Genomic DNA, 22,989 nt, shown 5'->3' on the forward strand with positions numbered 1-22,989 from the left:
AACATCAGGTGTAGTATTGGTGATTTTCAGGAAGCATGGAAGTTTTGAAGGATGTAATGTCTCAACAGCTAACAACTGATGCAAATAATTCATTCCATGCTTCAGCAATTTTGAGTATTAAAAAATGTTTCTGACTGTCTGGGGGCTGTGCTCTTTATTGATTTTGTAAGCATGTTTGTGAGAGTTAGACATGGAATTGAGATAGGTACCCAAGATTGTTGTTGGAAAGATGGTGAATGATGTTGTGGGTGTCCTACCAAATTAGTTGCTAGATGTTGAAGGTTTGTAATAAAGTATTGTCCATTTTCTTTTTTAGCTTTGTGCATTCCTCCTTGTAAAAATGATGGAATATGCTTTGCTGCTGATAAATGTAATTGCGAAAATGGATATGTAGGCTACCGCTGTGAAAACAAAGTATCAGGTAAATGGATTTTTATTACTATACTATATACTTTACTGGTAATCCATCAGTTATGATGGCGAATGTCTCAGTTGATTTAATCTATGGAACAACCAGCTTGTGAAATTAACTTGATTTGAGTTAAATTTTCTTATGTATAAACTATGTTAATACATTTTTATTTTCAAGATACAACTAGTGTGCTGAAATATTGTTTTGAGAAATCTGTTTGTTATGGTCTTGGATACAAAAAACTTGCTGGCAAAGTTGTAACACTTGCTGACTGTTGTAGTCAACGCAACACAGGATCTTGGGGACTTATTGGAAGAGAGTGCATCAAATGCAATTATCAAAGTAAGTTGTTTTTAGTTTTGTCTCTTCTTGGGGTCTTTATGGGTCTAAGTAGTGGAGGAGAATGGTAACTAGTGATGCAGGGTGTGCAAGTGAACTGCTTAGATATTTTTGGTGGGCAATGAAAAATCAGTTTGAACATCCTACAGAAAATCTTAATCACCAAAATGAACAAGCATAGAAACATTTTTGGACTGATGTGAAACATTACTTTTCCGTTATTGGATTTATCTGATATGATTGATGTACAAATATGATTCTTTTATTCTTTTATTTGTTTCAGTCATTTGACTGCAGCCATGCTGGAGCACTGCCTTTAGTTAAACAAATTGATCCCTAGTACTTACTCTATCAGTCCCTTTTTACTGAACCACTAAGTTACAGGGACGTAAACATACCAACATTGGTTGTCAAGCGATGGTGGGGGGACAGACACAGACACATATCATCATCATCATCATCATCATCATTTAGCGTCCGTTTTCCATGCTAGCATGGGTTGGACGGTTTAACTGGGGTCTGTGAAGCCGGAAGGCTTCATCAGGCCCAGTCAGATTTGGCAGTGTTTCTACGGCTGGATGCCCTTCCTACCGCCAACCACTCCGCGAGTGTAGTGGGTGTTTTTTACGTGCCACCTGCACAGGTGCCAGACAGAGCTGGCGAACGGCCACGAACGGATGGTGTTTTTACATGTCACCGGCACAGGGCCAGGCAATGCTGGTAACGGACACGAACGGATGGTGCTTTTACGTGCCACCGACACGGGGCCAGACAGAGCTGGCAAACGGCCACGAATGGACGGTGCTTTTACGTGTCACCTGCACGGGGGCCAGCCGAGGCTGGCTACGAACACGAACGGATGGTGCTTTTACGTGCCACCGACACGGGGCCAGACAGAGCTGGCAAACGGCCATGAACGGACGGTGCTTTTACGTGTCACCTGCACGGGGGCCAGCCGAGGCTGGCAATGAACATGAACGGATGGTGCTTTTACATGCCACGGGGCCAGACAGAGCTGGCAAACGGCCACGAACGGACGGTGCTTTTACGTGTCACCGGCACGGGGGCCAGCCGAGGCTGGCAACGGACATGAACGGACGGTGCTTTTATGTGCCACCGACACGGGGCCAGACAGAGCTGGCAAACGGCCACGAACGGACAGTGCTTTTATGTGTCACCGGCACGGGGCCAGGCGAGGCTGGCAACGAACACGAACGGATGGTGCTTTTACGTGCCACCGACATGGGGGCCAGACAGAGCTGGCAAACGGCCACGAGCGAATGGTGCTTTTACGTATCACTGACACGGGTGCCAGACGAGGCTGACAGTGGACACGAACAGATGGGTCACTTAAACCCTGCTTTCTGATATATGATTTGATTTTGATTGTTCTCCACAAAATATATAAATATATATATATATGACGGGCTTATTTCAGTTTCTGTCTACCAAATCCACTCATGGCTTTGGTTGGCCTGAGGCTATAGTAGACACTTGTCCAAGGTGCCAGGCAGTAGGACTGAACTTGGAACCATGTGGTTGGGAAGCAAGCTTCTTACCACACAGCCATGCCTGTGCCGTCCTATCACACAGCCATGCCTGCACTTTATATGATAATAATAAATATTATTATACCTGTGGTATGGTTTCTTTGGCTGGATACCCTTCCTAATGCCAACAACTTTACAGAGTATACTGGTTGCTTTTTATATGGCACCATCATTGTGTATCTGTGTTTGTCCCCACCACCATTACTTGACAACCAATGCTGGTATGTTTACGACCCTGTAATTTGTTCAACTAAAGTGGGTAGCACCAGTGGGGTAAAAAGCACTATGGGTAAGAAAAACAAAGAAGACATTTTATTTTATGAGAACTCCCTCTGGATATTCATTCTGCTAATCATATTTCAAATTAATATTAATTAAATGAAGGGTTTCCATTTGTTGTAAAGAATATAATACAGGTTGAAAGATATTTAAAATAAACAAGGTAAAAAATGGTGTCTGGCTGTAATCACTACAAAAACTGAACTAGGACTTGTGACTGCAATAGCTGTAAGGTAGTGACTTGTAGCTATAAGTTGTGCATCATTCATGTTATAACCCACACAAGGAAATGAAAGATACGTAACCTGTATGTACAAAGAAGAATACTGGAGAAAGATGAGATCTTGCATAAACGAAATTTTATTAATTTAACCCTTTCGTTACCAAGCTGGCTGAAACTGGCTCTGGCTCTGAGTACAAATGTCTTGTTTCCATAAGTTTTGAATTAAAATCTTCCACCAAACCTTAGTCACAATTTATGTTCCTAACTCTAGCTGAATGATAACCAAGTTATTTTACTAAATTCTTTGTTATATTTAAAGTAATTGAAAGAAACAGAGCATCTCAATAGAAATATAGTAACGAAAGGGTTAATATACAAAGAGCAAATACTGTCATTACTGTTTGTTGCTGTAAGGCTGGGGGGTGAAGTGAGCTAGTTAGTTGCAAAATCAGAGCTGATAGCAGCTTTCTTCATAGCTTGTAATAAGAATGATGTCATGAACTTGAAGGGTAAGAACTTGCATAATAAATTGTTCTATTAGCAACAGTTTGTGCATTAACAGGTTTGTGCATTCTTTTCTAAAATTCTGTCTATTGTCTTGGTTATTCCATTTCTGTATATAATCTTACCTTTTGAAGCTGCAGTAGCAAGGTATGTTCACTTGAGAACATGGATGGTCTTGAATCTGTGTCGCAAATATTTTCTGTTTAAAAGAAAACAATTTTAGCAGACAACTATCTATTTTCTAAACAAGAATGTAAACAATGACTTTGCCATTACCACCCTTGCAAATTGGCTGATGTTATGTTGGGGCAGAGTGCGTAGTCATCAAATAGGTGTGTCATTGGTATTCGAGTAAATAAATAGCAACTGAAATATGTGATTGAATTTTTTTTTTATCATTCACATAGAGCAAATATAATTTTCCCTCTTTTAATATAAGCAATTTACTACATAAGTATTAATTTGGGAAAAGTTCTATAATTTTGCTTAAACACAGTTAAGAATATGAGCTCACTTTTGGAAGTAGTACTTGCTTAAGTTTATAAATGTAATTTTTTCTCACGGTGCTTTTTACACAGCACCAGCATTATGTGTGAGAAGGTACATGAATGTTTATATTTCATGTTCCTTTGCAGGACATCATTTAAGCAAAGGGCATAAATATCATATCATATATTCCTTTTAAACAATACTTTCTGTAGCTCTTTCAACTTGTGATGACCTGTAGATCAAAAAATAAATCCCTTCAAAAGCAGTAAGGATTGGCAACAGTAGAGCATCCAGCTGTAAAATACTACTTCAATAAGTTTTTGTTTTTGTCCAACCCATGCTATGGAAAAGTAGATATAAAAACCAAATGAACAATAGGAATAAAAATCAGTGTAGACGATAAAAAGTAAGTTTACCTCAAATTGAAGTAAGCTAAGCCACTTTTTATTTCTTTTTTGAACCATTTCAAATCTATTTCACAGATTCCCTGTGAGCTACCAGTTCTTATTAAATCATCATTTTCTTCACCATCATTTAATATCCATTGTTCATGCTGGCATGGGTTGGACGGTTTGACCAGGGATGGTAAACTGGAGGGCTGCACCAGACTCCAGTCTGATTTGGCATGGTTTTCTACTACTGGATGCCCTTCCTAATGTCAACCACTCCAAGAGTGTAATGGGTGCTTTTACGTGCCACCGGCATGGGTGCCATTTGCATGACACTGGTATCTGCCATGCTTGAAATTTTGCTTGGCTTGATGGGTCTTCTTCTCAAGCACAACATAATGCCACAGGTCTCAGTCATTGCCTCTGTGAAGTCTAATGCTTGAAAGAAACTCAACCACTTTGAACGCTTGAAAGGAAATCAGCCACCTTATCTCCATGAGGCCCAATGCTTGAATGGTGCTCCTTATGTGACACTGGCATGGGTGCCAGTTATATGACACCAACATCAGCCATAACTACAATTTCACTTAGCTTGACAGGTCTTCTCAAGCACAGCATATTGCTAAAAGTCTCAGTCACCAGTCATTGTCTCTGTGAGGCTCAAAGTTCAAATATCATGTTTCACCACTTCTTCCCATGTCTTCCTGCCACAGTTGGCAATCAGCACTTCCTTACATAGTTGTCCTTTTCCATATGCATCACATGACCGTATCAGTGCAGTTGTCTCTCTTGCACACCACAGCTGATGCCTCTTATGCCTTGAACATACACACTGACATTGCACATCCAGCAAAGCATACTGGCATCATTTCTTTCAAGCTTACGCAAGTCCTTGGCTGTCACAGCCCATGTTTCACTGCTATATAGCATGGTTGTGTGCACACAGGCATCATACAATCTGCCTTTCACTCTGAGAGAGAGAGACCCTTTGTTGCCAGCAGAAGTAGGAGCTCTCTGAACACTGCCCAGCCTAATCTTATTCTCACAGCTATGCACTTGAAGCATCCCCTCCACTACTAACTTGATCACCTAGATAACAGTGACCAAGTTAGTAGTGGAAGGGGATGCACTGAGAGCATAACTGTGAGGATAAGATTAGGCTGGGCAAAGTTCAGAAAGCTCCTACATCTGCTGGGAACAAAAAGATAGGAGCTTAATTATAAAAGTATATTAAACACAAACCAAAATATTTGTTCAAAATTTTGGCACAAGGGTAGTAATTATGAGGGAAGGGTAAATTGATTACATCGACCCCAGTGTTTGGCTGGTAATTATCTTATTGATTCCAAAGGGATGAAAAGCAAAGTCAATCTTGGTTGAATTTGAACTCAGAACATAAAGATGGATAAAATGCTTTTAAGCATTTTTGCCAGCTTGCTAACAATTCTGCCGGCTCAGCACCTTAAGACAAGCTAAAATATTAAATGTGTGAAATTCTGAGTTGAATATATTTCACTGAATTGTTTACATGAATTTTATCTAAGATGCATTTTAGTATAATATTTCAAATCTTTTTAGATTCTACAATAGGTGATGAATCCCTAAAAACAGATTCAAGCTGTCGAAGCGAAGGTAACAGACTTTTTAGAACATTTGATGGTTCTTTTTTCACTCTCCAGTCACCTAAATGTGTGTATAACCTGATCGAATTTAGTAATTTCTGGTGGGTAAGGATGACAGTTGCAAATTGCGTTCACCTTAAAAACTGTGAAAAGGTATGTACTGAATTTCTTTTCTTGCTATATTTCATGTTTTTTTTCTTTGTTTCAGACATTAAACTGTAGCCATACTGGGGCACCGCCTTGAAGAATTTTAGTCAAATTGACCCCAGTACTTATATTTTTAAAGTCTGGTATTTGTTCTGTTGGTTGCTTTAGCCAAACTCCTAAGTTGTGGGGATGTAAACATACCAGGAATGGTTTTCAAAGTGGTGATGGAAGACAAAGAGAGACACAAAGAATAATCCTGCAAACACACCCACATGACAGGCTTCTTTCAGTTTCTGTCTGCTATATTGACTCTCAAACCTTTGGTCAGCCTGAGGTTATAGTAGAAGACACTTGCCCAAGGTGCCATGCAGTGGGGCTAAACCCAGAACCATGTGGTTGGGTTACCACACAGCTCTGCCTGCACCTATATAAGATAGTTTGTGATAACTAAAGAAAGTTGGAAACAGGTGCCAAATAACTATAATAAGACATGCTTTGATAGAAAAAGACATTTAATAGTGAATATTTCCAAGACCTTTTATATGATCATAAGGTTGAGACAGTAGACTTAATCTATATTCTTGGTTACCTGGATCTGATTTTTCTGCAGTTTAAATTATTTTGTCCTACATCTGATGGAAATAACATTTCTGCTATCTGGAAATGTATGGCATTTATCTGGTTGATCATACTGTATACAGTAATCCCTTGACTATCATGGTTGTTGTGTTCCAGAAATAATTGAAATTAAAAAATATATAAATGCCCAATTGCTATAGATATCTGCGATATACTGAGGAGTCCATGATATAAATTTACATATATTAGCCAGAAAAATCTATGTTGTACCGAGTGCACGATAAGTGAACTATGATATAATGAGTGCATGATAGGTGAACTGCGATATGGCGAGGGATTACACACACAAACATACACAGACACAACCACACATACATGTACACACACATGAACACACACATATGTACATATACACAAGCACAAGCACACACACACATTCATACACACATGCATGCACAGCCCCCCACACACAAACGCAAACATGCATGCACACACAAGCACACACACACGTTTTTTAATATCAAGTATGGATTTTACATAGTTACAAGTTGTTTTGCCAATGTCTTCTTTGTGTGGAATATCGTTTCATTTCCTTAGCTTTTACTGCTTCTTCACAGTTGAGTGGTTAGTATAGGGTGGCCACTGAAAGACTGAATTATATAAAACAAAAATAACTTTTACAAACACAAGGTTTTTTTTTATTTTGTTATTTTATTTGGATGGAAATTTTAAAATCCAGTTTCAGAATCTTCTGAAGCGATGTTCAAGCAATGCATAGTTGAGCAGATTGTGGACGGGTAGAGGCTAGTGTTCCTCAAGGACACTCTGTTGTATGGCTTCCACCACTGTGTCAGTGCACACAGTGTGCTTAGGACATCTTCCTGGAAGATTGTTGACTGATCCAGTTCTTTCAAACTGGGCAATTAGGTTCTGAATCTTGTTATCACTATGAGATACACTGACAGTAAAATGATGCCGGTATTTTCTCTGAGTTTGAATTATTGATGTTTCACTGAAATAGAAAAACACAATGAATTTTACTTGTTGCTGGACATCATACAAAGCTATTTTAATCACTAAGGGATGCTCTACAACATGCAAAAATTTTTTTAAAAAACCCCAAAAAATGATTGAAAACAAAGTTATGACTTTTTCAAACCCTTCAGTCTTTCAGTGGCCACCATGTATTAGAAAGAACACCTCAAGAATTAATTTCTACAAAAAGTAAGCCCCTATTCCCCTGAAAAAAAGTGAATGTAAAACAATAAAATACAAAACATAAGACTCTGATCTTGTATATTAAATAACTTATGATTAAGTTATGTAGAAATCTGCGTTACAACAATAAATTGATGTTGATTATCTAGAGGAGGAAGAACATAATGCTTAAAATAAAAGCATGTTTTAAACTGTAGACTCAAACATAATTTAAAATATTTTATTTTGGGGAAAATTGCCAGAAATATCTTGGAGTTAATTGAGAATTTTATTAGCAATTTCCTCAAGTGCTTTTTTTGATATTTTAGAATACCGTCTTTTTTTTTATTTAAATCATTATTATTTTTGATGCATGAATGCATAATAACTCCTTTTACCTCAATTGTAAACATAAAAAAAAATTCTTGAAATATTCTTTATGCTTTCTGTCCCTTTCAAATTTAGACAATTTTTGTAAAATTTGGAAACACAATAGTGACTATACAAAATGGACGTGTTCTATTGAATGGAGAAGAAATGGATATAAATGGAGAAGTCAAAGATGGTTTGTCTAACACTTTTATAAAAAAATTTATCTTTCACATTTGTAACAGGTAAAGAAAGACTTATAAGAGTAGAATTCATCTATATTTCATGTTATGTCTCTTTTAATTGTATTTATATTTACATCTAATGTTTAAAAATGTTTTAAAGTGTAAAGTAAAATTTCTTTTCTAAAAGACAGCATGGAATTAGATAATCAGACAAAAATATTGGCAGTATTCACATTGTGAAATAATTAGATCATTAGTTAATAACTTTGGATACTTTCCTTACTTAGTTTTCCTGTTGAGCATCTGAACCACATTAGCTTCATATTTGTATGTGGCATCAAAGTATTATTTCATATAAATGTACTATAAATTTTTGTATATTTAAGAAATGACATTTGTTTTAGAAATTCATTCAGAAAGATTTTTCTTTTTTTCTTTTTTATTCCCCAGGTGTTGAAGTATCAAGACGCTATAATTATATAGCCATTCAATTTTCAGCCATTCCAATAGATATATTAATGAATAAAAGACAATATGTCCAAATTGTTCCATCAGATTCTCTTTTCAAAAGTCCTAAACTTAGAGGGTTATGCAGTAACTATGATGGTAATGAAAACAGTAAGTAAATTGCTTCTCACTCAGTGTTTTATGAATTATCCTCAATTAATATTATAATCAGAATTTACTGGTACAAATTACATTTCTTTTTTTTTTTGTACTTCTTTATTCAAATTTCTGGGTTGCATTCATGATCACATGATTGACCAGACTATTGAATATTGTTATACATCACTGGTCACAATGTGCTTCGCATTGTTTTAACTTTTGAATGATTCCACTCCATTGGTGAGATGAGAAAGCTAACATTCCCCTTGATCAGAAGGCTAGTCCATTATAGGGTTACTTTTTTACAGCTGTGTGGACTGGAGGAACATGAAATGAAGTGTTTTGCTCATGAATGCAATGCACCACTCAGTCCAGGAATTGAACTCACAATCACTAGATTGTGAGTGCAATACACTAGCCACTAGACCATGCATTTTTATTAGTAATATTGCTCTGAAAATAAACTGAGTTAACAATTTGTTATTTCAAAATTATGAATACAAAGTTTGTAGTTAAACAGATTAAATTGACATATTCTAAAATGTTATATGCTTCATGGTTTCTTAAATAAAGAAAAGTTCCTGTCTAAAACATTGTTATATATTGTGATGGAGATTAGAATATTTTTATATTTCCATCAGGGCCTTCCTAAAGAAAAAGGGGAAAAAGCCCTAAAGAATTATAGAATTCATGACTTAATAGAAACATAATCATGTTTGTCATCTCGTGTGTCTTTTGGTTTTTACTTGTTCAGAATCATTAAACTTTTAATGAAAAGATTCTCTTTGTAAATTCTAAATTTTATCCTTCTCTACATGTTTTTCTATAATTTTCATCATATACAATTGTTTGTATTCATTCTTAGATGACTTCTTCAATCGAGAAGGTGACATTTTAGCAAATTCAGAAGAATTTATTCAAGCATATATAACACCACCAAATAAAGTAGGTACTTCAATTGGTTTGCAAATTAATTTTATGAAATTTAATATCTGTTTTAGTAAAAGTTACTTGATATCCAAAATTATAAAAAGAACACGAGTCTTTCAATGTGAACATTTCTGTTGGCCATTTGCAATGAAACAGAATTTTCTCTATTTCTATGGACAATTATACAAAAGATCACATTTTAAATTATAACATTTAAATACAAAGAAACAGGAAAAAAAGGTACATAAAAGTAATGATAAAAATCAGAAGATAATGCTTTTGGTTAACAAACAATTTATTCTTTGCTCACACGTGAAGTAGCTGGCACAACAGAGATAAGCATACAAGACAACAAGGTGTAGGAGGCATGAATTAATTCCTTAATACAATCAAGACATTACCGGAGCTTTGCAGGTAAGCCCTCCTGATTGACGGGAAGGCCGATATCTATGATACACAGATTGAACAATTATTAATGAATGAACACTTGATTCCTTCTCAATTATTGGGAAGGCTTACCTGCAAAGCTCCGGTAATATCTTGAATGCACCAGAATAAATTCTCAGGTTTGTTAGCCAAAAGGGAACATTGTTTTGTGGTATTTTATTGTGCCTTTTATGCAAACATATATTTAAATGTTACTAGCCTTCTGACATGCACTCATTCAAATAGGTACCCCGCATTAATCAACATCTCCTTTGCCACAGAAGGATACATCAAATAATTTAGCTTTGAATACGTTACGCTTCAAGTAAAGATTGGAAGATCAGAATTGAAAAAGCCTTCGATCAGAGCACTATCTGACTAGTGCTCACCTCTGTTAAACAACAACAAACGGAGAGGGATGATGTCGCATTAGCAGGACAGTCAAATTACTTCACCCCAGCGTGGTGCTGTGTTCCTCCACTTTTTAAAAGCTAGCAGAAGTTGTCATGTGTATTCCTCTGCCATTAGCTTTTAAAGAGAGGAGGAACACAGCACCAATGTGCTGCTACGCTGGGGCGAAGTAATTCGACTGCCCTGCTAATGCTACAAAAGAAAGAAAAAATGTTGGGGTGAAGCTGCAAGTCTAAAAGAAGGACCTGTGCATCAAGCCTTTGCTAGTCTTGCATAACAGGAGGGATTGATAGCATTAATGTAGCACCTAAACTGTCTATTGCAATTTGGCAACTGCATAAATGATGAATAGAGTGAGTGAACTTGGGTGGAGGTGGCATGAGACCATCCATCTCTGAGAAGTAGAGGCAATAATGCCAGTGACTGAAAAGAAAAGGCAATGAGAAGAGGAGGTGTGAGTGATGAAGAGATGATGGAGTGTGTTCCTGGGTGACTTCATGCCAATCACTTGAATAGTTTTTCTGTGAATGTTGTCCAGGATATCTATGTGTGTAACTAATTAGCTTGTAATAAGGAGTTACCAACATTATTTCGATCTTCAGTGAATTTAATTTAGATAATTCAAATTTATCTAAAATCAGGTAATTGAAATTTAGATAAATTTTAATTAGATTCAAATTTTAATAACTTTAATTATCAAAATTATTACTGATATTGCAAGTTATTTCATGAAAATAGTTTATCAGTTTAGATTTATATCTGTCTTCATATACTGGCATATCTATATGTAATCTGATCTCCCAGTAATATTTATTAGTAGCCCCACAAGAGATTGTTGAGGCAATGACAAATGACCAAGACCATTGGCAATATGTTGTGCTTGAGTAGAAAATCCATCAAGCTAGGTGAAATCATAGTGTGGCAGATACTGGTGTTATGCAACTGGTACCAATGCTGGTGGCATGTAAAAGCACCCATTGCATGCTTGGAGTGGTTGGTGTTAGAAATAGCATCCATAGAAACCATGCCAAATCAGACTGGAGTCTGGTGCAGCCCCTCTGCTTGTTAGCCCTGGTCAAACTGTCCATGCTTGGACAACAGATGTTAAATGATGTTTAATTGACCTAAATATTTATGAAAATTTTGTAATGAAGAAGCATTTATGATAAATATAATTGTTATATTTTGTTAAAGTTTTTTTTATCATTATCATTATCATCATCATCTTTATGTTTTTACTTTATTTTTTTTCCATTTAACATCTTTGAAACAAATATTTTGTCTGGGATTAAGAGAGATATGTTTTCAATGATTGCTAAAATTATATCTAATTGTGAATGAATAGATTCCTTAAAGGTGCTCAAACTTTTGGTGCTGTACAAAGACTTAAGCTGCTGCTTCATCTTCAATGAAAGTTAAGAGCTAAAATAAGAACTAACTGGTCTTCATAATTTGTCTTTTCATTTAGACAGAATAAAAATGTGAAATATGACATTAATTACCTAAGATACTAGGGTGGCAAGCTGGCAGAATCATTAGCATGCTGGGCAAAATGCTTAGTGGTATTTCATGTCATTTCAATTCCCGCCAAGGTCCACTTTGCTTTCCATCTTTTCGAGATTGATAAATAAGTACCTGGGATTGATGTAATCGACTAGCTCCCCCCACCCAATTTTCAAGACCTTGTACCTAGAGTAGAAATAATTAATTACCTAAGATACTATTTTCTTAATTTTATACATCATAAAAATAAAACCTATTCAGAATTATGAAAATATATTTTTCTCTCATAACTGTTTTATGTAACTTTTAAGTCCTATTTTTTTCTTTTCCAGTGCAAAAATAACAAACTTTCAACATCACCTGATGACAATTATCCAGAAGCTAACAAGATTTGCCGTGTTGCCTTTACTTTCTATAACTGTGATCTTTCTGTAAGTTTATATTTAAAAAAAAATTTGTGATACTTACAGTTTCACTTCTAATCTCTTTGATTTATTTTCTTAAATATTATATTGTTTTTGTAATGTTTCAATGAAACTTTTACTTTCATTTCTATCATGATAGTTGTTATCATTACAATAACGTACTACTGAAACAGACGTATTTGTGTGAATAGGTTCATCATCATCATCGTTTAACGTTCGCTTTCCATGCTAACATGGGTTGAACGATTTTGACTGAGGGCTGGTGAACCAGATGGCTGCACCAGGCTCCAGTCTTGATTTGGCAGAGTTTCTACAGCTGGATGCCCTTCCTAATGCAAAACACTCCGAGAGTGTAGTGGGTGCTTTTTACGTGCCACCGGCCCGGGGGCCAGTCAGACGGTACTGGTAACAACCTCGCTCGAATCCTTTTATACATGCCACCAGCACAGGTGTCAGTAAGGCGACTTGGGTAAAAATCATGCTCGAATGGTGCCCTTTTATGTGCCACTGACATGGAAGCCAGTTGGCTGCTCTGGATGTTTTTGTAATTTGTTTTACCATTGTACTGAAACTGAAATTGTAATTTAATCTTTGCCCAATTTTTACAATATGGAGCAGAGATAATCAATAAATCTATATTGCATTAACAATATTTTCAGATTTTTAAGGTGTGTTGGCAGAATTGTTTTCATGCTGCACAAAAATGCTCATTGGCTTTTCCTCCATCTTTATGTTCTGGGTTCAAATGCTGCCAGGGTTGACTTTGCCTTTTGTCAATCCGGGGTCAATCAAATAAGTACCAGTTGAACACTTAGGTTGATGTAATAAACTTAGCCCCTTCCTTGAAACTGCTGGCCTTGTGTCATAATTTGAAACCAATATTTGCAGATTTTAATACATTTGTTGGTAGCAAATTTTTGGTTTCCTTTGAAAAGTAATTAAAAATTCCTACTTTTTGTAATCCTCTTGATTTAAATGCTTTAGTTTTTCTTTCATTGTTGCATTGCATATTATTCCTCAGGAATGATTAATTTCATGTTTATATTTTGAACCAAAATAATCATTTTACTGTTTTAATAGATTCTGATTTTGTAAATAAACAGAGTAAAGATTATTTGCCAACATAACGAGGCAGTCCTCGTTGGGATGAATGTTACTGTTATTTGGCCCCAGGAAACTGTAATTTACTATCAACAAATGTATTAAAATCTGCAAATATTGGTTTCAAATTTTGGCACAAAACTAGCAGTTTCAGGGAAGAGCCTAAGTTGATTACATCAGCCCCTGGGGCTAAATAAGAGTAACAACCCAACCAGGACTGACACATTATGTTGGGAAATAATCTTTACTTTAGAGTATTGTCCCTCATTGAGAGGTTTAGAAATAATAATAATTGTATTTAAAGAAACAGAAATTTACATAAAATTTGTTAAACATGAGTAGAACTACATTTAAAGAGCATTGAACATTTACTTTTCTTAATATCAATAAAATTTTCTTATGTGATTTCTTTATTATCTGATATATTCTTACGTTTTGTTCCAAACAACCTGTCATTTCAGGAAAAGAAGCCAGTTTTAATAGACAATTGCTACTCGATGATCCGTGCCTGTGATACTGCAGAGGAAGCTATGGCAGCAGCATGTACAGCCATCGAAAGTATTGCCCATCAGTGTTTTTTGATTGGAAATGATATTCCAAAGTGGAGAAATGAAAACATTTGTCGTATGTAATTCTTTCCTGTTTTGGTGTTTTTGTCACTCCCATTTTGATCTTTGTGTTAAAATAACTTATAATTTATTTCATTATTTCTTGTGCTGTTAAAAAAATCATTTTTGATATGTACTTGCTAGGCAAGTGATATGATGTGAGACTAAAACTTTTGCAGCATGAAAGATACATATTGGCCATTAAAATCAAACAAAGACTATTAACTTAAACATTTATTATTACATGTCAAAATTTTCATTGTATGAATATGATTTCACTGCATCTGAAATGCAGTCTTTGCATGATTTTGAACAACTAGGATGTGCCTTCCATACTGCAAAAAGAAGTCATTATCATCAAAAAAGAAAACATTTTTTATTGCTCAACTCTTACTATTACTAATAATTTCTGTTCATCTGAAATATTTTGTACAATGGACAGCTGAAAAGTTCATAGGCTACCCACTTTTGCAATGTTGATAAAGCTGGAACATCATATCCTAATGTAGCAACTATATCAGCATGAATGTCCAGCATGAATGTCCTTTTTCTGCATGTACTTGATAATTACCATGATGCTAAATTTTACCCATTTTCAAGGCAAGTCGCTATTAGTTAATTTTCAAGCCTTCTTTGAACAGTCTGATGTTTGTCTACCTGGAAATAAATAATTAAGTTATTAATAAGAAAAGTTAAAATTAATGCAGGCAAGATTTCATAGCTCTAGCATCAGTCCTTCATTTTCAGACTATGAAAATTTTAGCCCACCATTGTACATCTAAAATGTATGTTTTTAAACCTTTATTCTATGGCATACTTCATTATCATCATCATTTAACGTCTGCTTACCATGCTGGCATAGGTTGGACGGTTTGACTGAGGACTGGCGAGGCAGATTGCTGCACCAGGCTCCAATCTGATCTCTAACACCAACCACTCCAAGAGTGTAGTGAGTGCTTTTACATGCCACTGGCACGAGGGCCAGTAAGGTGGTACTGGCGATGGACACACTCATATGGTGTTTTTTATGTGCCACCTGCACAGGAGCCAGTTCAGTGGCACTGGCAACAACCTTGCTTGAATGTTGTTTTTCACGTGCCAGTAAGGTGACACCTGTATAATGATCATTTTTGGATGGTGCTTTTAATGTTCCACTGGCATGGATGCCAGTCAGGCGGTGCTGTTATTGGCCACGTCAGCGAATTTGATTTTGATTGTGATTTCACTTGCCTCAACAGGTCTTCACAAGCGAAGTTTAGTGTCCAATGAAGGAAAGGTACGCATAAGTGAGCTGGTTACACCCCTGGCAGAGGCCACGGGTTATGGTTTCACTTGGTTTGCCGGGTCTTCTTAAGCACAGCATATTTCCAAAAGTCTCGGTCACTAGTCATTGCCTCGATGAGGCCCAATGTTCAAAGGTCATGCTTCACCACCTCAAGACAGGTCTTCCTGGGTCTACCTTTTCCACAGATTCCCTCAACTGCTAGGGTGTGATACTTTTTCATACAGATGTCCTCATCCATTCACACCACATGACCATACCAGTGCAGTCCTCTCTCTTGCACACCACATCTGATGCTTCTTAGGTCCAACTTTTCTCTCAAGGTGCTTACACTCTGTTGTGTATGCACACTGATATTACACATCCAGCGGAGCATACTGGCTTCATTCCTTGCAAGCTTACGCATGTCTTCAGCAGTCATGGCCCATGTTTCACTGCCATGTAACATGGCTGTTCATACACATGCATTATACAGCCTACCTTTTACTCTGAGTGAGAGGCCCCTTGTCACCAGCAGATGTAGGAGCTCTTTGAACTTTGCCCAGGCTATTCTTATTCTAGCAGTTACACTTTCAGAGCATCCGCTTACGCTACTGATTTGGTAACCTAGGTAATGGAAGCTGTCAACTACTTCTAGTTTTTCTCCCTGGAATGTGACAGAAATTGTTCTCTGCACATTTCCAGTGTTTATTTCTCCTGAGTATCTGCCACATGCAAAAACTATCTTCCCAGTTAACCTTCCTTTGATATTGCTGTACCTCTTATGTGTCCATAGCTTACACTTGGTACATCTTATGAGTTTCTACTTACGCCTTTTCTACAGATCGAGCAGGGCCAGCTACCTGAAGGGATTTGTGGTTTGTCTGCCTTCCTACTTATTAAGACTTTGGTTTTAGCTAGGTTTACTCTAAGGCCCTTCGATTCTAATCCTTGCTTCCACACCCGAAACTTCTCCTCTAGCTCTGATAGTGACTCAGCAATAAGAGCAAGGTCATCAGCATAGAGGAGCTCCCAGGTGCATCCTGTGTTGAATTCCTGTGTTAAAATTCTAACAATACAGTTCATTGGTCTTACAAACAATTTCATTCTAGCTTATATTCAGTTTTTCATCTCATCTCATTTTCTTTGTTCACTTGTGCCTGGAAGGTTCATAGGAGCAGAGTCCTCAAGGATGCCTTCCATCAGGCTCTGTGAGAAACAACCATCTACAATTGATCTTGTTGGATCCCCCAGTGAGACCAACTAAGTACGTGGATGTTATCCAACTATCTTCTTTGTGGTCTGCCACTGGGTCTCCTGCTAGTTGGCTTTTGCCCATTTTCATGAATGATGGCAAGTAAGAGGCTGGATTAAGTGCAAGAATTGCAGTATCTGGTTCAGCAATGCACCAGATTCAGCATTCACTCATCTGAAGAGGGGAGGTAGGTGTAAGAACCAAATTCGTTATCTTCAATTTGGTGCCTACCTTTACTTGTGGTCAGGAATCTTGGGTAATAACTGAAAGGATACAATTGTGAATAAAAACTGTAGAAATAGGGTTCCTCTGAAGGGTCTTTGGAGTAAAATTTCTCAATAGGGGCTCTCTAAGTAGAGTCACTACCTCTTTGAATTGACAGATTATAACTTTGATACTATGACATTCACTTTTTTTTAGAAAAAAATATATCAAGTAACATATTTAATTTTTCTCTACAATGTATCTATTCTATTTATTAGCAATTACTTGCCCTGAAGGGTTTGAATTTGATGAATGCACTGCCCCCTGTCCTAGAACTTGTGGCAACATTGATGAAATTAGTGATTGCGATTTACCTTGTGTGGCTGCTTGCCGATGTCCTGTTGGAAAGTTTTATGAAAATGGCAAATGTATTGATAAGGAAGAATGCCCATGTGAATATGAAGGCAGGAAATTCGATGTGAATTCTACTGTTAAGATGGATTGCAACCTTTGGTATGTGACTAAAATCATTTGTTGAATTTAACTGATTAGTTTTGAATCAAGTTTTTGGGGATTAATATAATTCAGAGGGGCTGCAGCAGATCTGATGAAGTAAATTTTCAACCTAACTATAAGAGTACTAGTGTGAAATTTAATGAATTAGAGTAATCAATTTGCCCCAACAATAATAATTTGGCAGACACATCAAGTAGTTCTATGGATTTAGTGAAAATATGTATAAAATAATTGATAACTGATTTTTGGAATAATGTTTGTCATTTTCATAAGCTGTATTCATGTTCTTTAAAATTTCAAAGTCAAAATTCGCATTTGACTGCATATTGATAAAGAAATAACTTCATTTTATTTTTTTCATTCATTCTATAGTGTTTGTAAATCTGGTAAATGGGTGTGTGAAAAGCAAGAATGTCCTGGAACTTGTACAATACTTGGTCGCAACAGTATTAAAACTTTTGATAATTTGGATTACACAATCGAACCTGTTTCTTGTCGATATACACTAGTGCAAGTAAGATAATTATTTTCTTCTGTTTTTTTTTTTTATATATAAACATTCATCATCACTTAGCTGATTTATGTTCTGTTAAGTTTGATAGAAACTTAGCCACTAAATTTAATAAACTGAATTACTTACAGATTAACTAGGTTGGCAAAAACTAATTTTTTGTTTGCATTAAAGTAGAAAAAGTAATCTTTCTAGCATTTTCAGTAAAGTTCTATTGATACATATTTATGGTAAAAAATTGAGAAAAGCTATTTTTTTATTATCTTTTATCTTTTAGTTGTTTCAGTTATTAGACTGTGGCCATGCTGGGGCAGTACCTTGAAGAATTTTTAGTTGAATGAACCAACCCCAGTACTAACTTTCTTTTAAGCTTGTTATTTATTCTATTAGTTTACTTTTGCTGAACTGCTAAGTTATGGATTTGTACACACACCATCACTGGTTGTTAAGTGGTGGTGGAGGACAAAGACACACACAGGATTCTTTCAGTTTCTGCTTACCAAATCCACTCACAAGGCTTTGGTTGGCCTGAGGCTATAGTAGAAGATACTTAGCAATGAAGCTGGAACCATATAGTGAAGAGTGAACTTCTCATCACAGATCCACACCTCATCATCATCATTTAATGTCTGTTGTCCATGCTGGCATGGGTTGGATGGTTTGATAAGGACTAGCAAGCTGGAATGCTGCACCAGATTCCAGTCTGATTTGGCATGGTTTCTATGGCTGGATACTCTTCCCAACGCCAACCACTCTGAGAGTGTAATGGATGCCTTTATGTGCCACCGTCGTGTGTGCCATCTGCATGACACTGGTATCGCTCACAACTGCAGTTTTACTTGACTTGATGGGTCTTCTTCTCAAGCATGGCATGATGCCAAATGGCCTATAATGTATATATGTAAATACATACATGCATATGTGTGTGTGTGTGTGTGATGTAATTCTTTCAGTTTCTGCTTACCAAATCCACTCAGAAGGTCTTGATCAGTCTGTAGCTATAACAAAAGACTGTTGCCCAAGTTGGTGGATTGTTGCTGTTAAGGATGGTATTCTGCTGTAGAAACCTTGCCAAAGCAGACATTGAAGAATTACACAGTCCTTCAAACCATTCAGCCCTATCAGTATTGAAGACAGACATTAAATGATGACAACAAGTACCACCACCTTTGCTGGTGACCAGATTAAGAGAACATTATTTGGCTAATTAATTGTATCTGATGCATTAAAACATTGATTTAGTGTAGAAAATTTAGTATAAAACTAACCTCTGAAAGTTATCATATTAATTAATTATTATTGATATATTTCTGTCGTTTTAGAGTAAATCAGATTCACCAAAGTTGAAAATATCTCTGGAATTTGGTCCATGCAGCAGCCCATATCTTGATGAATTTAATTGTTCAACTGGCCTCAAAATTGAAACTTCAAATCTCTTTGCTAAAATCACTAAGAAAGGATTTTTTGTCAATGACAACTATAGATCAGATAACAGTTTTTTCAGTAAAGAAGTTATTATAAAACAGGCATCGTCTTTGTTTTATGTGGTGGATGGACTGGATTTCCGTATTTTACATTATGCTGGTGCCCAAACTTATATCACTTTGAAGTCAAATTATCGAGGTTTGGTACGAAACCATTTTTTGTTTTCAAGCATAAAAAAATGTAAATATTAAAAGATGTAGAAATTGTTTTAATATAATATTTTGTTTTAAAAATCTTATGCATCCAATGCCATACCTCCTCCTCATCGTCCTCCCCCTCCTCGTTGTCCTCCTACTTCTCCCCTTGTCACCTCCTCCTCTTTCCTTGCATACAAATGTCAGCCATGACTTGTGATAAAGATTTGTGGATTGAATTTGTTATTCTTGAAAGTATTGAAATAAGTTAGTACAAAAACAAAAATGAAGAGTAACTCCAGAAATTTTAATGGTATACTAATTTTAACATATATGTGAGTAAACTGTTATTCTTCAGGCAGCTTTTTAATTTTAATATAAGATCTTAAAGGAACACTGTGCTATTATTTTGAATATATATTATCATAAAAATTTTTCTTAAGTATTCTGACTTTCTGATGTTTCTTAATGCCTTTTATTAATTAGTGAAATTCTAAAATAGTTTTCAGAAAGCTTATTAAATCTTATTTAAATAAGCTTATATTGCAAAGAAAAAAAATTGTTAAAGAAAAATGAAACAAAATCTTTTCTGTAATTTTATTTCATAAGTAAATTAAACATTTTACTTATTAGTATTATTATAACTTTATTATTATTTACATCTTTATATATTAATTTTACTATGTAGACCTTTTAGATAATATTTGAAATTAAATAAGTTGCTTTCTTGCTTTGAGTGGTCATGGCTCTGGTGTTTCAAATATGTGATCAGAACATTACAGAAAAGAATTGCAAGATGGATTCTTGAAGCTGAGTCAGCTGGCAGGAAACCTAAGGGTAAACCAAGAATGAGATGGTTGGATAACATCCATAGTCTCAGTTTGGTCATGTTTGGAGATCCTGGTGGAAAGCATAATGATAGCTGCTTCTGATAAAACCCTATGGAAGAGGTGCTTGAGGAATTTACCCCCACAACCCTCCTAGGAATACTGGGTGGATGGAATTAAATAAGCTTTAAAAAAAGTAGAGAATTAATATCTGTGAAGGTTCATATTTCATTATTTCAAGATAGAATTGGATAATAACCTTAAATTTACAACTAAAATTTAGCTTAGACAACCATTTGTGCTCTTTTAACAGATATTAAAGCTTTTAGCTAAACAGAATATATTTGCTTTTTTTTAAATTTTTCTTGGTCTAATTTGTGACTTTTGAGGTTTATTGATTAAATAATATTAACTTTACTTGACAGGTTGAAGGTCTCTGCGGCAATTTTGATTCTAATATCAACAATGAACTTGTTAGCCGAACTGGTTTGCTTGTTCATAAAACAAAATTTGCTCAAGAATTTATTGCTTTCTCTTGCTTTACTCCACAAAGAGATGATGTGGAGTCCGAACCCTGTGAATTTAATATAAATGTAAGTTATTATTTATGTAAACATAAATTGAAATTATATTACTTTTAGTAATGATATGATCATAGTTCAACATCATCATGTAATGTTCATTTTCCATGCTGGTATGAGTTGGATGGTTTGACAGGAGCTGGCCAGCTGGAGGGCTGCACCTGGTTCCAGTCACCTGTTCTTGTATGGTTTCTATGGCTGGATGCCCTTCCTGATACCAACCATTTTAAGAGTCTAGTGAGTGCTTTGTATGTGGCACCAGCATGGGTACTTTTTATGTGGCACTAGCATGGGTGCCTTTTTACATGGCACTAGCTCCTGTGAGGTCACCAAGTAGAGGGCCTCTCAGCGGACAGAGGAAGAGGAACCAAGAGAAGTGGCTGTGTGCCAGGTGGTCGGTTGGTGTATCTAATTACAGCCAGTTGTCATTCAAGAATGAGTATAGCTTTGTAGTATGTACTTTGTTTTTACTGTTTCAAGTTTCTAGTTAACCACACACAGACATAAATACCCTTTCGGGTATCTCACCCTTTAGAAGAATTTTAGTTGATTGAATTGACCCCAGTACTTATATTTTTATAAAGCCTGGTACTTATTTGTTTTGGTCTTCTTTACCAAGCCACTAAATTACAGGGGATATAAACTAACCAACTAGTTGTCAAGTGGTGATGGTGGAAGGAAGATACATAGATACAAAGACATGCACACACACATATATATATATATCTACACTATGGGCTTCTTCCAATTTCTGTCTACCAAATCCACTCACAAGGCTTTGGTTGGCCCAAGGCTATAGTTGAAGACGCTTGTCCAGTGTGCCATGCAAAAGGATTGAACCCAGAACCATGTAGTTGAGAAGCAAACTTCTTACCACACAGCCATGTCTGAGAAAGAGAGAGAGAACTGCAGTAGCATCTAGCTAGCACTCATTACAGCTCATTAAATTGGGTCAGCATGAAGTGACTTGTTCAAGAATACCATGTGCTGCCTGGTCCAGAAATGAACCCACAACCTTATGTTTATGAGATAAATATCTTAACCACTTGCCTCCACTTTTATATGAAACCCAAAGGTAAATTAGTGAAATTATTTTCTTAAAACTTTAAGAGCTATATATAGGGATACTTCAAGATCTTTTAGCAAGGCTAATTATGCATCATGGAATTTCTTTACTAATGTCATAGCTGATATAATGGCAACATAAATATAATATTAAGTATTTAAAAATCTAATCCCCCCGCCAATCTCCGACTTCGCCTGTACCTGCGGCCCCTTCCATGTGTCCTTCTGCAACGGCGCTTGCGGGGATTTGGCCATGCATGTAGGCATCTGATGGGTGAACTGAGCCGTGATGTCCTTCTCCCAATTCCACTTCCCAACTGGCGGAAAAGTGCAGGCGGGCAGCTGAAGCCCTGGGTTACGACGATCAAGGAGGACCCCTCCGTGCTCACAGGACTGCAGGTGGTCAGCCTGCGCTGATGGACCTGTGACTGGCTCGCTATCTCCAGTGAACTGGCGCAGGACCATTGTGCGTGGGCTGCCATGGTTCGAAATGCCTTGAGGGTGGTAGAAGAAGCTGGCTCAACCCGCTCAGGGTGAATGTCGCCACAAGTATAAGTAAGTAAGTAATATGAAGAATTGGAATCAGAAGCATAGCTGACATTCTGTGAACAGCTAAAAAACAGTGTATGTATTCATGATGTGGCTTTACATGGAAAGGTAGTGTTTGGAATACTCTCATACTAGAGAAAACCAAGCTCTCTATTCTGGATAAATAAGTGCTCTGGCTTGGATTTGTCCAAAGAACAGAAGAAACTCAGTTGTTGAGACAAACACTCTACTTACAGTTTCTAAGGGCACAAATAATCAGGGTAGATCCAGTTGAGATACAAGTATATGGCTAAACATAATGAACTAA

At 36.4% G+C, this 22,989-nt stretch overlaps 1 protein-coding gene across 1 annotated transcript in view; it reads left to right on the forward strand.

Annotated features, from left to right (window-relative positions):
* The window catches only part of LOC115224407 (SCO-spondin-like), a 48,764-nt gene that overhangs the window by 25,724 nt on the left and 51 nt on the right, over nucleotides 1-22,989 (forward strand). The window contains exons 12-23 of the mRNA XM_036500723.1: nucleotides 317-421; nucleotides 590-754; nucleotides 5,764-5,960; nucleotides 8,196-8,295; nucleotides 8,735-8,902; nucleotides 9,756-9,835; nucleotides 12,493-12,591; nucleotides 14,148-14,310; nucleotides 17,293-17,527; nucleotides 17,903-18,044; nucleotides 19,364-19,669; nucleotides 20,913-21,080. Of these exons, the coding sequence (XP_036356616.1) occupies nucleotides 317-421; nucleotides 590-754; nucleotides 5,764-5,960; nucleotides 8,196-8,295; nucleotides 8,735-8,902; nucleotides 9,756-9,835; nucleotides 12,493-12,591; nucleotides 14,148-14,310; nucleotides 17,293-17,527; nucleotides 17,903-18,044; nucleotides 19,364-19,669; nucleotides 20,913-21,080 (1,928 nt within the window). The remainder of the gene's footprint in view (nucleotides 1-316; nucleotides 422-589; nucleotides 755-5,763; nucleotides 5,961-8,195; nucleotides 8,296-8,734; nucleotides 8,903-9,755; nucleotides 9,836-12,492; nucleotides 12,592-14,147; nucleotides 14,311-17,292; nucleotides 17,528-17,902; nucleotides 18,045-19,363; nucleotides 19,670-20,912; nucleotides 21,081-22,989) is intronic.

The sequence above is a fragment of the Octopus sinensis genome, linkage group LG2, assembly GCF_006345805.1.
Source record: "Octopus sinensis linkage group LG2, ASM634580v1, whole genome shotgun sequence".
NCBI lineage: Eukaryota > Metazoa > Mollusca > Cephalopoda > Octopoda > Octopodidae > Octopus > Octopus sinensis.